Genomic DNA, 15,434 nt, shown 5'->3' with positions numbered 1-15,434 from the left:
TCTATAAAAGCTTCTGTGAGAGGCGCTTTGGCCAGCAAGTCTGAGCTCGATTCATCTTCCAAGTCACCCATGACCTCAATGGCGTGTGCTGCAGTGATATTACAGCTTTTAGGTTTTCCTTTGTTGGGAATTTCTCATTTGGTTGAGTGTAGTTTTGACAGGATTGTATCCATAATCCATGCTGTGGATTTGGTCCGAGCTGCTCAGTTACCCTAAACACATGAAGTCTTTATTGACTTGTAAGCAAGTGACTAGCCTCTCAGGGATGGATGAAACAAAATGAATTGTGGCAGTGAAAACTGTTTTTTATAGTCTACATATTTCAAGGTTTTGGGTGTGAATATTTCTCTTGTTTTTCTTTGTCAATTGCATATCAAAGCATCCTCTGAAGTTCCTGGTGCTCGATTGTTCTAGCTGTTATTTAATAACCTGTTTAAATGTCCGCTGTGTCAGCAGAATGAACAGGACATACAGTATATTGTACATCAGAGAGCTACTTATGGTCTGCAGTGGTGGAAAGTAACTACGTACAGTAACTAAAGTACCGTGCTTAAACCACCCAGCAACAGTAAACAAACACCCGTAACATGCTGCCTACAATGTTAATGCTTCAGTAATAATCCAAAAATGACAATGCTGAGAGGGTATACATTCTGATGCATATTATGCTTTTGCATTTGTTGTTCTGTTAGTACTTTTACCTAAGTATGCTTTCCAATTCAATATTTTTACTTGAATATGTTATTGGCATTTCTTGTGTTGTGGGGAGGAAGGAGGACCCAAACACGGAGTAGCAGGTGGAGTTTCCAAAGGTTTATTAACCAAAAAACAGAGCGACAAAGTCCCAAAAACACAAAACAACACAGGGAGCAAGTGACAACAAAAAGCCATAGCACGAGGGCTGGGAAACTCACAGGGAGGAACACAACTGGAGACGGTGGGGAACGCAGAGCAGGATGACAGGATACACGGGCAGGAACACAGGCAGGTAAACGGCAAACTCCCGGGAAAAAGGCAGACTGGCAACAAACAGCAAGGAGACTTTCAAGAGCAGGCAAAAGGACAAGGTGCTGACAGGTGGGCGAACAAGAAGGCTCTAACAAGACAAAAAGGGAACACAGGGGTTAAATACATGAGGTAATGAGGTAATGGGGAACAGGGGAGACCTTCAGGTGAATCACATTAGGGCGGGGCAGGACAATCAGACAAGCACAACGAAAAGCTAGACAAGACTAGACAAGACAGGAAACTACACTATCAAAATAAAACAGGAAGTAGAACAAACAGACACAGGGGAACACAAACAAGACAGGACCAGCAACACAAGACCACGGAGAAAACTGAGACAAAAACACAAGGAGGCCAAAGAAAGGGAAAAATAAACCCAAACAAAAACCCCAAACCACAACAGCTTGTTTTACTTAAAGGATCAGAATACCTCCTCCCTCACTGATGGTCTGTGATCAGTGTTTCATATGTCACAATCAATGCTCAAGGCGTTACAAATGTCAGGTTTTTGTGTGTGTAAGAAAGTGTTAGATAGTATGCAGAGTGGGTGTTTGTGCTAACAGCTGAAATATTGAACCAAGTTTACGTTACTTTGTGAGGAGAACATAAGAAAAGAGGGGATCAAGAAAAAGATTAAATAAGCTTTACGGAGCTGTTTAAAATTCCAGTCATGAGGGTAGTTAGTTCCTGGTGCCATCTAGTGTACAAGTCTCTCTCTCTCTCTCTCTCTCTCTCTCTCTCTCTCTCTCTCTCTCTCTCTCTCTCTGCCAGGGCCTTTAATCTACAAAACTTTACACAATGAACGCACTGTAACAACCAATGGTTTCCCCAGTTTCCCTTCTTACTTCCTGTCTGGATTCTGTATTAGAACAAAATCCATTTGTCCCTCTCTCCAGACTATCCTACATTTTGCTGACAACATGAACACATCACTGTCACCTACACCCCTCCTCCAGGAGTTCACGGGGAGTTCACTGACTCTGACATGTCACAGAAAGAACAAATCTGCAGTTTGAGAATTTGTCAGCGCTGCGGGCTGAGTGCAACTCACAACCGAATGCCAAAATATGACGGTTAAAGTAAGGGAAGAAATCAATAACTTTCTTTCCACTCATCTGGGGATCACAGAGTAACTCTTTTTGGGGGGGGTTGTTGTTGGAAGAAGTACATGTTTTCTCTCAATGATCGATATTTCTCATGGTTTAGTTTCCACATACTGTGGCCTTAGCAACTTATAAAGATCAAGATGCGTTCAAAGTTTGACTAAATTTATTTTATACTAAAATGTAGGGACACCTATAAAGGGACCATGCTTGTATTTTGCCTCGTATAGTCTATGCAAGTAGGACTTTGACGTCTAAAGTGATTAAAGTATGAGGATTATAGGATTTTTAGAACATATGACCATTGAGCTCTGCATTAACCAATCAAAAATGAGAAATAGTAGTGATACTACTGAATTAAAGGATTGGGATCACAGATTTTTATTTTTTTTTAAATATGCTTTAATTACAAGCACTACACTTTGTGACATTTACATGTTTAGTCAAGTCAATTTCTACTTATTTTTTGAATGCAAAATAGAACATTGCAGAAAGAAGACTCTTTCCACTTTTGTTTTCCTCTGAATTTGAACCTGCTTCATGGCTACATGTGCAGTTTATATCCAGGCATGTGGGTCTCAATAACAAGACTTCCTTTCACGGACAACACTTGTCCGGAATCAGTTCTACTCACTGAGCACTTCAAATTTCTTTGTGGCCCACCTTTGGGCGTAAAGTGAAGAACTGATATGAAAGGGTAAGTCTGGTCATATTCTAAGTTTTCCATCAACAAATCCTAATTGTCTGCACATGCAAAGCCTGATATGAGCCAAAGTCTTCAATTGTTGTCTAAATCCTATTAACAACTAAAAAGTGCATTCCTCACCACATGACAAACATGTCATGAGGAACATGGGCCCTGTAGTTTATTTTGTGTCAATCTCACATGCATCACCCTGCTGCATTAAATGCCTTCAAGTGCATAAAACATATATCAACATCCTAAAACAGCCTCTAACAAATACATTTACTTCTGTTTGGGTAATGTCTGAGAGAAGCTACAGCACCCAGCTGTTCAAAAAGAAAATCATAATAACAATAATTTTAATCATATAGCACTTTTCAAAACAAGGTTATGACATGGATTTCAGAAGGAACAGCACATGCAAAAATGAGTTAGAGAATGTGTTTTACAACCCATTTTTTAAAGATTTACATGTATGGTTTTATGCATTACAGAATGAAAACAGATCTTTGTTATAGTCTTGAATAAAACATACAATGGGGCAAATAAACACACTCACACACGCCCAGACAGTTAGGGTTTACAGCATATGTCAGGGTGTTTTATGGTTGAGCCATGTTTAATTATTTACTCCAGTCTTTCTCAGGCCACAGTGGTGTCAGTTACCAACACACTGCCTCCTCTCCTCAAGCTCCACGTCCACTTTAATACTGTTAACTGTTTTCTCACAGAGGCTTTGGCACATTTGCTGGATGATTTAAGACCCGCAGACACTCTTGAGGTTTCACTGACAGTTGCACTGTTCTGGAGACAAACATGTCGGGGATGAATGGCGATCAGCTGCATCGTTCCACTTTGGGGATTTACTCGGTGAGTGACAGAGACTTTGTGCGGGCTCAAATTAAACAACAAACTCACTTGTGGGAAAGAGAAAGAGTGTCGTGATTTCTTTTCAAGACACACACTGGAAAACACTTCATGGTGTCTGAGGAGCGAAGCTCACGCTAACTTTTTGAATGTAATTTCTGCCAAGCAAACATGATGTGAATTCCCAAAGTCAGTTTCAAATTCAAGGAGTATTTCTTTAGCTTGAGTCTTGCTTCAGGTTGTCTGTGCTCCGTCGTTGGGAGGGAGAGTTTGGGCTCATGAATACAGATTGAAATAAAGATGGATTTTCAAAGTCAAAGTCAAAGCATCTTTATTAGTCTCCCTAAGGAGAAATTTGTTTTGGACACAGAGTAACATTGCTGCAAGAGTTACAACAGACACACAACAACAAGCACAGGGTTAAAACAATTTAAAGACAAATGTACTGTAAACATATGGGCTATTATGGGCTGTGCAAATTGCAGGCTACAAATTACCCTTTTCCATACTGTACTGTTATTGATTCTCTTTCAGGTAGTTCTTCAAGTTTTTCTGACTTTCAAAAAAAATGTCTTTGTGTTTCTTAAACAGAGCTTGATGAACGAGTTCAACCCAAGTCTACAGAAACTGGTCTCACTGGGTAACAGATACGTCCAAGCTTTCCAGGGTAAGGGTTAGACAGACGGATGGACAGACAGACAGAGACAGACAGATGGCAGACGGACAGATAGACGGTTGAACGGAGAGACAGACAAATGGATAGAAAGAGAGACGGACAGACGGAAAGACAGACAACCAGACAGACAGACGGACAGAGATACAGACGGACAGACAGACAGACAGACAGACGATCGGATGGACAGACAGACAGACAGACAGACAGAGACAGACAGATGGCAGACGGACAGACAGATGGTTGAACGGAGAGACAGACAAATGGACAGAAAGAGAGACGGACAGACGGAAAGACAGACAACCAGACAGACACATGGACAGAGATACAGACAGACAGAGAGGGAGACAGACTGGCAGACAGACAGATAGAGACAGACAGATGGCAGACGGACAGACAGACGGTTGAACAGAGAGACAGACAAATGGATAGAAAGAGAGACGGACAGACGGAAAGACAGACAACCAGGCAGACAGATGGACAGAGATACAGACGGACAGACAGACAGACAGACGATCGGATGGACAGACAGACAGACAGACAGAGACAGACAGATGGCAGACGGACAGACAGACGGTTGAACGGAGAGACAGACAAATGGACAGAAAAAGAGACGGACAGACGGAACGACAGACAACCAGACAGACATATGGACAGAAAAGACACACACGCACAGAATTTCTGTGTATATATTACGTGTGAATATATACCTATATATAGTGTTCACACACTCACCTTTATTAGTGCAAAAGACTAAACAAACTTGAATGGCTTTGAATGGAACATGGGAGCTGTCAGCCATCCATTTCACTGGAACTAATTCCAAAGTCCATGTGCTTTGGGAATATCCTGGTGCTGTTTTACAGCCTAGATTATGGGCCTGTAATCTATCATCAGACAAACAACTGTATCTGATTTCCATAGACCGAGGCCGGGACTGAAGATACAGAACGTAGTCTTGAATGTATATGCATGCTCCGTATATTTTCTTAACAAAGAGAAGAGAGGTCAGGATTTTTAATTTGAGTCAGTAATTGCGTCTATATTTTATGTCTTAATTGTCCACATGATAATCACCTCTAATCCTCGTGCAATGCATTAAATGTGACATGGAAATGGGATTCAGCAACAGAAGCAGTTTCACATGTGATGCTTTCACACATTATGTTGCATTATACATGTGCGTTTAATATATGCACGAGCAGTGTTGCTGCATCAACAAATGATTTATAGTAGCATCGCTGCACCAAAAGCACCGGAAGATATAAAATACAGATTAATAGGTCTCATGTTGCCACCTGCACAGAGGCAATAAGCGCCCGCTCCGAGGGTTCAGGGTAGAGCACTAACTTCATGACGTGTTAATGGGCTTGAGCCAAGGCCAGGAACACATGTATGAGTGTTTCTGCTGATGCAGCTTCTCCTCCTAAATTTAAAAAATAATCTATTTATCAATCCAGGCAGTGGATGCTGCTTATAGACGCTCCATCTCTCCAAGTTTTTCTCACCTGCGGAAAAACGCAGCTAAAGCTCAGTTACGTCTAAAATCCCTGAACATCTCTGCTCAGGGAACTGATGCCGCGCTCAAGTCACAAGGCCACACAAGGCTGGTGATTTAATTGGGGTCAAACTTTCATTTGATCACTTTTGACATACAGTATACTTCCCTAAAATCAGGAGGGTGCAGCAGTAGTCTCCCATTGCCAGACCACCCAAGGTATGCAATTTAAAATAAAAACAAATTGTGAATTTCCCTAGAGTCAAAACTTGAGATTGTAGATGTAATGAGATGTAATTTACTGCTAGTCCGCCAAGCTAGGCCAGTTGGCTCTCAGCACGACTAGTTTAGCTGTATTTATTCTCCACGACTGAATTAAGCTGCTGCGTTTTTTATGTTGCATAAATGAAAATAAATGGTAAAATAAATGGAAGGTGGAGATCTTAACATCTAGGGAGTACAGTACAAAAAAAAAGCAGTTTCAATAGCAGGAAGTCAAAATGCAAGGAGGTGGCAATGAGGGCGAAGAAGGACTGCTGGTCAAAAGAAATTTTACTGTGAGTTTTTTTACGTGACCATAATGCCAAATGATCACTGGGAGATACTTGTGTGTGTGGAAATTTGAATAATTGAATTTGTTTTTAATGAATGGCTCTGTTTAGCTGCTTTTGTAGTGCCACGCCTGGGAATCCAAGTGCACCAAATGCATTAGCATTTTAAATGACGATTGTGTTTGTGTGTGTCTTTCAGCTCTTGCTATGACAAGTGAGGACTACTTCAGTGCACTTTCAGAGATTGGAGAAAGGGCTTTTCAGACCGCGTCCTCCCGTTCGCTAGGTATGTGTGAACACACATTCAGGCTTGGCTTGTCTCATGATTACTGAGTGGAAATACCAACGAGGTGTTACAATCCAGGGTGTGATCCTTTTGTCTTTGATGTGTTTATGGCCATTTATTAAACTAATCAAACAGTGATCTTCTGCGTCATGAAGACCAAAGTTTCCTCTTTGGCAGCGCCTTATCACTTATGTGGGAATAGCATATTCTTCCTACACGTTCTTAATAGTAATAGTCTTTGAATTAATGCATGTTACAGAATCTAACTCAGCGCTTATAAGGACTGCAAAACTTTTAACTGACTTGAGTCCTGTATTGGGCTTGACATAGCGACGGGCAAGAGAAAACCTAAACATTTGATGAACGCTCAAAATCATTTGAATATCAGGTTATTCTGGAGAAAGTAAACAGGATATTCCGGAGAAAGCATGTTGAACTTTTTTTTGTTTGACTTTTGGAAAATATGTAAGAGTATTCTAATGATCCACTTTGGACAACTTCAGCTCCAGCCACAGAACCTGACATGACTCCCCTTGTGTGTGAGTGGCTGGGTTAAATGAGCGGAGCACGGCCCGCTGCCTGTTATTTTCTATTATTCATGTTGCCTGCTGGCATCTGATACCTACACCGCCAACACTTCTTGGCTAAAGTCACACAAAGCAGACCAAAAAACACACTATGACTATCTGACACTATGACACAATCTGACTATCAACCTAACTGTTCTCTTAGAAGAAGTATAAGTCAGTCCTAGCATGTTTTTATTGTGTGTGTGTGTGTGTGTGTGTGTGTGTGTGTGTGTGTGTGTGTGTGTGTCTGTGTGTGTGTGTTATTGTTTTATACTGTTAAAAAGCATCCATGGTGCTAAGTTAAATGAGTTCAAAATCAATTCAATGTATTTGTAAAACATGTATAAGAGTCTGCAAGGTACTGTGTTATGTGTGTGGTGTGTGTGTGTGTTTGTGTTTGTTGTGGTGTGTGTGTGTGTGTGTGTGTGTGTGTGTGTGTGTGTGAGAGAGAGAGAGAGAGCGAGAGAGAAAGAGGGAAAGTGTGTATTTAATGTGGCAGTGTGTTAAAATGTGTAGTTGTGTTGAAATCACTGGCTAATGAGTAGATTGAAATGAACAAATGTCACACACAATGTCATTTTATTGTATTCTAGTAACATGTCAACCAATAAAAATAATGTAATTGTGTTAAAGGAGACGTCCTGATTGAGATCTCTGAGAGCCAAAGGAGACTCACTGGGGAGCTGGATGGAGTAGTACGTCACGTCAACACTTATCTGTCCATCACAACTTGTTGAGTGTGATCAAACTCTTACGTGCGCCCTTTTCTCAAATGTTTAATAAGATTTTGTCTTCTTCCAGTTCCGTCGGTTCAGTATAGAGGTTCTTCAGCAGATGGATAATAACATCAGACTGGACAGAGACTACATTTCAGTGAGTGAGGGCCAACGCAGGGTCAAAAAATCATTTTTTTTTAACAGAATGACACGCAGTTAATTCCTAATTATTTCCCTGAAGCAATGTCAAATGAATAGCTGCCGGGTATCATGGGAATATATCATTAGAAGTGAAGATGCAATTAGAATTATTGGAGAAACGTCTTCCTTTTTATTTCCACTGGATTGCTAATTGTTACCTGGATGGCTGAACTGACTGACGGGATGGGAATTCTCTTTTGTGCAGGGCAGCAGGAAGCATTATGAGATGGAAGTCCACAACCAGACAACGGCTCTGGAGAGACAGCTGAGGAGAGGACCCAACCAGGTTTCTCTCTTTCTCTCATTCAGCACCACTGCATACCAGTGTGTCCTTGTACAGAATACATATGTACTTTCAATTATGTGTGTCCTCAGGATTGTAGTGAGTATTTGCAGTTCCTCAGGGAGAGCCACGCCGAGGCCCTGAAGGAGGAGGAGAGGCGATACCGCTTCCTGTCTGAGAAACACTGCGCCCTGATACAATCCATCGCCCACCTCATGAATAAGGTACACAACTTATTTCAAATAGCATTTCAATATTTGATGGTTTGTTTTGGCCTTCAACTTCCAAGTGGGTCAGGTTTGACGTATCAAAAGAACAATGACGCACAAAAGAGCATTCGCAATAATGTGATTCATTTATGTGAGACTTTATCGGTTCCCGCAGGGGAACTTTATCAGAGTCAACCGCCCAACAGCAAATACACATTCAGGATCTTCAGCGGGACTGATGTCACACTCACAGGCTGTCTGTTTGAACTTTGGACTCCCTGCTCACTCTTTATAACACCACTCTACTGTTCTCATTAAACACCGTCGGTGCACTAAACCCAAACCAAGTTTTCATAATGAGGCTGTTGCGAAGCCCTTTGAGACTGTACGGTGGCTCAGGACTGAGCTGACACGTGTCGTCTTGTTTGTTTAATATTTAGCCCTCTAACTAAAAACTCAAGTTACTGCAATACTTACTGTGACAGCATTTTTGAACAATGTAGTTCTAAGGCTCATTCCAATAAATGTAACCTTGTGACATCTTACTATTTCTGTACACATTCCCCACATGTTTTCCTTATTGTGCATCATCATTGTGTATGTTGTTAGTCTAAAAGAATTCATCAAGGTGAATAACAGACAAATGATCTACCAATCCACAAGTATGGAAGGAGATTTCCACCCAGAAAAGAAAAAATAGACATACAAATTTCAAACATCTTATAAGAAATGAAATTATTATAAATATATATATACTATATTATATACCCTACAGATACAAAAGTTTGGGGTCACTTTCCATTGCACTCCATTGTAGACAGAATACCAGCTGAGATCAGTTGCGTTGTTTCTTTAACCAGGGCAGCAGTTGTCAGATTACATTATGTGCTTACATAATTGCAAAAGGTTTCTCCCGTGTTTTTCTAGTTAGTTTTTTAAAATGATATTGGATTAGTGAACAGAATTTGCCTTTGGAACCTTGGATGAATAATTGCTGGTAATAGGCAATGCAGATATTGCAATAAAGACCAGCCAACCACTCAGATCAGCTGGTATTCTGTCTATGATGGAGTGGAATGGAAGTTTGTGAGTGAACCCAAACCTTTGACCGGTAGTGTATTCATAATTCTAAATCATGACATAAAAATTCTGAATTGCGGAGTAAAATATAAAAACTGGAAGATAAAAAGTTTACTATCAAAATTTTACTATTTTTACTTTGCTATTGAGGAGGAAAGAGGGGGGGCAAATTCTTTGGGCGGGCAAAGCAGAGAAAGGGGAGGTAACCTTGCCCCGTATGACATCATAAGGAGCAAGATTCCGGATCGGCCCATCTGAGCTTTCATTTTCGCAAAGGCAGAGCTGGATACCCAGGGCTCGGTTTACACCTATCGCCATTTCTAACCACTTGGGGACCACAGGCAGGCTGAGGGAACGCATATTAATGTTAAAAAAAAAACTCATGAAGTGAAATGTTCATGCCATGGGACCTTCAACCTGTTGAGCAGAGTTATGTCTCATAAACACAAAGAGATGGCAATGGTCCTGGTATGCATTCTCCTCCTCAGTGTATTGTTTGTAGTTGTTTGTCAACAACAACAACAACAACAACAACAGCAGTTCTCACCTTTAGCGATAAACATAGCAGGCAGCTGTTTATCATATGTGGACAACTGCTTACGTCTTTTCTCTTGTCGCTCAGCACTGAACAAATAAGTGTTCATTTTCTGCTGTAACACAAGCTGAGACTTTATTGTATTTGTATACCTGTGTGTGTGTGTGTGTGTGTGTGTGTGTGTGTGTGTGTGTGTGGCAGACAGGAGGTCCCCTCCAGCAGCGGGCTGATGCCTGGACGGTGGAGACGGATGCCACCAGAGCGCCTGAGGTCCGGCGACCCGCTTTATTGAACAACTCCGTGAGTTCAGTTTATAGAAAGCAGTCGTGTTTACTGTTTGTTTTAGGCAGGATCTGAGCTGGGTTGCATTTGAATCTTTCATAACTCCAACAATATGCTGCTCTTGCAATATAATCCTGTTTTACAAACGTATTGCTTGGGCAAATATCTTGTGAAATGGATAAGAGATTTTAAACCAGTCAAACCCCTGTTTGCATGTTTTTGTTTTAAATTGTCTGAGTTTGTGCATCAAATATGTTGATGATAATTATGCAAAGGCAGTGTGTTGTGGGGAAATCGTATTTGTGTTATCAGGGTGCCCTCTGCTGGTTGGAGCCTGATTTACAGTAATAGAGCAAAATTTTGAAGGAAATAGAAGGACAGAGATTACACATAGTCTGGCAGGAAATAACTTAACATGTGATTGTGATAAGGCTATATACATATTTGTCTGTGCAAACACTATTTTTAACTCAAAACTGAACCTTACATATTATACTTATATATTATATTATCATCTGAATAAAACACACAAGTCTGTGAGTATGAATTGTCTGTATCTCAAGACTTGGTGATTAGCACACCATGGATTATTCACAAACTGAAACTATGTGGTTGTTTTGTATGAAGCCTGCAGTCACCAGTCAGAGATGCTCTTGAGATAAAACCCTGTCCCTCTCAGTCTGTTCCTCATTGGAAGGTGACGTGCTCATGAACTCCACAGATCCCACATCCTGCTGTAATAACGGTCCGGGGATTAACATGGATTTTGTATTTGTTTTGGTCTGAAGTGGGATTTATCTGTTGCTTATAACAAAGAGAAGCCTGGGAGCCGCTTTAGACAGATATTGGAACAGACATACATTACTCATTCAGTGTATCCAAAACATCTTTGGGTGCTGCTTTTCTTTATTGTTTGTTTGTTCAGATGTGACCTTTGCCGTCATGATTGATGTAATTCATGGGGTTTACAAGATATATTAACATTACAACAGATAACGGATGGTCATGTTGTTTGTGTTTGTGCATCTGGTCGTTGTACAGGTGGGGGTGAGGGAGGAGGAGACGGGAAAGAGCAGAGAGGAGCTGCCCCTCGGCAACATACCATCAAGGGGTGAGGGCTTCATTCCAAAACTCTGCATTTATTTTGGATACCCTTTACTGTGCAGAAGAGGACTGGGGCCACATGTGAAAAAATGTATTCAGTTCTGAGCTTAAAGTCAGAATTATGAAAATAATTCAGAATTCTAAGTATAAAGTCAGAATTCTGAGAATAAGGACACACACACACACACACACACACTACAAATGCAATAAATAATAAAGTCAGTCAAATAAAGTTAGAATTCAGACTTTAATCTCCGATTTTTTTCGTTTAAGTCAGAATTCTGACTTTAAACTCAAATACATTTTTACGCATGTGTCCCTAATCCTCTTCCATATTACTGAGACTGTGTTTGGACATATGATTATAATATAAAATGGTAACCTTTTAGCTGTTCAAGTGCTCCAAACACCTAAAAATAATATCATGAAAAGATTCAGATTTTATTTTGGAGCCATACATCATACGTTAAGTTGATCCTATACATATTTCTGTTATATTCATTGTCGTCTGAGTGTGCAGTCCATGATGCCTCCATCTGCATATCAGTGCTCATTTTGCCTCCAGTCTACCACCCGCTTCATCATTCTTTAAGCTGTTTATCTCTGTTTCTCTCTCTTGCCCAATTTTGCACATAACACACTTTTCACACATCATTTGTACATTTGTGTGCACAAAGTCTGTCTAATTACTTGGCTCGCTTATCTAGAGTGAAAAAAAGATAAAGTAACAAAGTATCTAAAACAGACAATAAACAATCTCTAGAATATTAAATAGCACGTCTCCACGTTTGCCCTTCTGAATGATTGCATGCAGCAGGCTTGTTGGCCCAAACAGTGCCACCCTCTCTCTGTATAATGCAACGAATTGCACCCCTTGCCATCCAAGCAAAAATAATTATGCATAGAGTAAGATATTTAGTAGACTGATAACCCTCTGAGTTATGAATACCAGGGCAATAAATTAAGAAAAAAAATCCTGGCCGCTCATATTTTTAATTAATCATTTCACCAGAGATCCTTCTTTGCAATTTCAGCTGCTTTATCATCTAACTTGTGCTTTAACAATAATTTCTGCACCTGAGTGTTTCATTTTTCATCTCTCCAGCGCCGTCTCCCCAGGGAAGCATTTCTCGCTCCTCAGGAGGCCGATATATGAGGGCCAGGGCGGCCCACCAGCCTGGTGGCTCCAACCCCACCCTGCTGCCCTTCACCAGGGGAGAGAGGATTACCGTGCTGGTCCAACAGCCCAAGAACGGCTGGCTGTTTGGACGGGCTGACAGCAGTTCCCGGTGAGAGATGTGTCCTCGCGAGGTGTGGGTGTCTGTGTGAATGTGGAGCTGTCTGTCTGTCTCAGAGAGATGCAAAACATCACCCCCATCTTTACTTTCTGTCTCTTTCGTTTTCAGGCAGGGATGGTTTCCAGCCACCTATGTGGAAGCAATGGATGATCCTCCAATGACAACCAGCTCTGGGTAAGCATCCAATCAAATGTATTCAACAAGTAGGACTATTAACCCTTGTGTTGTCTTCCTATCAAACATCATCTTTTTGCGCTTTTTCCAATGTGTTTGCCGTTTCTTTCTACACTTTTTGTTTTAAATTCATAGCCAATAAACCTAAATGTTATGACATTATACAAAAACAATTAATTTCTTGTTTTTTTCGGCGCTTATTGGCGCTTTTTTGTGTCATTTGTTCCGAGGTTTTGGTCACTTTTTTTTAAATGCCATACAATTCAGTAAAACAACCAAAATTCAATGAAAGTAATCATTCATTTTACCTGAAGAACATTGTATGGCATCCATGTTATTTTTAGGCAATATTGTTGAAAGAAAGCCAAGTTCTTGGTATTAAAAATTTAAAAAGAAATTGTCAAATTTGACCCGAGGACAACACAAGGGTTAAATAACATCACATCACACTAAGTGCAGACTGTTAAAGAAATGTGTTGTCATAGTTCACTGGCTCTTATTATACAGTACTGCAGCATGGCGAAAGAATGGAAGTAAGGATGGAGAGACTTTATCCAATACCTTCTGCATGATGTTTGCTTGTCAAACCTGACACAGAGTATATTTTCCAGCTCCCCCAGGCCGGCCCTTTTTGTTTTATGGGCCCAATATTTAATAAAGAGGGTCAGCATGAAGCTCAGACCTGGAATAATAACTATTTAAGGTATTTGGGTGACCCATTGCTGTGAGGAAAACCAGTAAGAAGTTAAAACTAAAACTTAGTCACTGTGAACACATGGCACAGTTAAATGCCTACAATGTGAATGTGGAAAGAATAGTTTGGATCTTTTTAAGTGGGCTTGTATTTACTTAATAAGTTTGAAGAAGCAGGCAGGAGTTCTAAAAATAGAAGCTTTAGTGTGTTACTTTTTGATATTAATGAACGTCTGTTACATTCAAGCCATTGCCAAATGAGTTGATAAAACGCTAATTAAGACTATCAGCTCTTTTGCAGAATGTTCAGACGAAGAAGAAGTGAAGATAACCTCTTCTGAAGAGTCCACCATGTTTTTTTAATCCTCCGTGTCCTCCTTGGCTACAAATAACTGTGTGGGGGAGGGGCGGGGGTGGTGCGCGATCACGGAAGGCTTGTGTCATGTGGATGCGCCGACAGTTTTGTTGTCGTTACTTAGAATACCTCATGGGGGGCGACAGAAACTACGCACTTTAGCTTTAAGAAAGGCCCACCTAAAACAAATCAAAATGAGTTGAAGTGTATGCTATATAAATATTTTATTTTATAATAAAAATACCCCAACAGAATGTTTCTGTAATTCCAGAAGCTCCTCTCTGCGAAGCAGCAGCAGCATGAGCAACCTGCTGGACCAACCAGCAGCCCCGCCCCCTCCGCCTCCTCCATCTCTATCTTCAAATAAACAGACTGAGATGCGACCAATCACACAGTCTCACTCAGAAAACAAGGTATGGCTGATTATCCATCAGTGTAGTTATTATCAATCAATTCTCTCTCTGACTCTTCATAAATAGAATGTATCAATCAAATTGACAGTGCAGTATTTTTCAAAAGTCCAAATTAGTTAACTTTACTAGAAACATGCTAGTAATAACACACCAGTTATCTTAAACCATTTAAGTTTTTACACAATCTAAACAAGGTAAGTTGAATTAACACAAAGTGGTAAGTTTTTGCAGTAGATAAATCAAGTTTTTTAGTGGCTACTACTAAAAATCCTACACTCAAATTATTTTTTCTGGAGTCATGTTGACTTAAGTAAGCATGTTAAGTTTAACATGCAAAGGAACATAAATACAAAAGATGAGGATATTAATCAATAATGCAGAAATATTGAAAGTATTTAAATATTGTTTCTTCCTTATTTGTTCATTTATTTATCTTCTTTATTTGATTAGGACAATGCACATTAATGAACATTTCTGTAAATGCGCCAGTGTTATTCTTTTAGTGTGATTTGTTTGTATTTATGACAACCTAACATTAAGAACATGTACCTAATACATTCGCTCAGTGAAGATTTTAACATACTGCTTATGCACACACAATTATTGGACATTTCAATAGAGTAATTATATCCAGACTGTGTATATAAGTCTGAATGCTACGTCACTGTCCCGACTCCATCAGTCCCCACCCGGGTCTCCGTCATTGTACAACAGTATTTATAGCTAAACATGAACACCATCAACCAACTAAAACCCAGGTAACATAATGCACACCCAAAACATTAACAGAACACTATAGAACACACACACACACACACACACACACACACACACACACACACACACACACA

The 15,434-nt window shown here is 40.2% G+C and overlaps 1 protein-coding gene across 1 annotated transcript in view; it reads left to right on the top strand.

The window, feature by feature from the left end:
• Nucleotides 1–3,448: 3,448 nt before the first annotated feature.
• baiap2l2a (BAR/IMD domain containing adaptor protein 2 like 2a) overlaps nt 3,449–15,434 on the top strand; it is a 15,066-nt gene continuing 3,080 nt past the window's right edge. The window contains exons 1-12 of the mRNA XM_032537605.1: nt 3,449–3,666; nt 4,255–4,330; nt 6,585–6,671; nt 7,874–7,935; nt 8,042–8,113; nt 8,363–8,443; nt 8,533–8,664; nt 10,466–10,564; nt 11,588–11,657; nt 12,756–12,939; nt 13,057–13,122; nt 14,442–14,583. Of these exons, the coding sequence (XP_032393496.1) occupies nt 3,613–3,666; nt 4,255–4,330; nt 6,585–6,671; nt 7,874–7,935; nt 8,042–8,113; nt 8,363–8,443; nt 8,533–8,664; nt 10,466–10,564; nt 11,588–11,657; nt 12,756–12,939; nt 13,057–13,122; nt 14,442–14,583 (1,125 nt within the window). The 5' untranslated portion in view covers nt 3,449–3,612. The remainder of the gene's footprint in view (nt 3,667–4,254; nt 4,331–6,584; nt 6,672–7,873; nt 7,936–8,041; nt 8,114–8,362; nt 8,444–8,532; nt 8,665–10,465; nt 10,565–11,587; nt 11,658–12,755; nt 12,940–13,056; nt 13,123–14,441; nt 14,584–15,434) is intronic.

This window comes from Etheostoma spectabile, chromosome 15, assembly GCF_008692095.1.
Source record: "Etheostoma spectabile isolate EspeVRDwgs_2016 chromosome 15, UIUC_Espe_1.0, whole genome shotgun sequence".
Classification (NCBI taxonomy): Eukaryota; Metazoa; Chordata; class Actinopteri; order Perciformes; family Percidae; genus Etheostoma; species Etheostoma spectabile.
The sequence above is the reverse complement of the archived record's forward strand: the minus strand, read 5'-3'. Positions and strand labels throughout refer to the sequence as shown.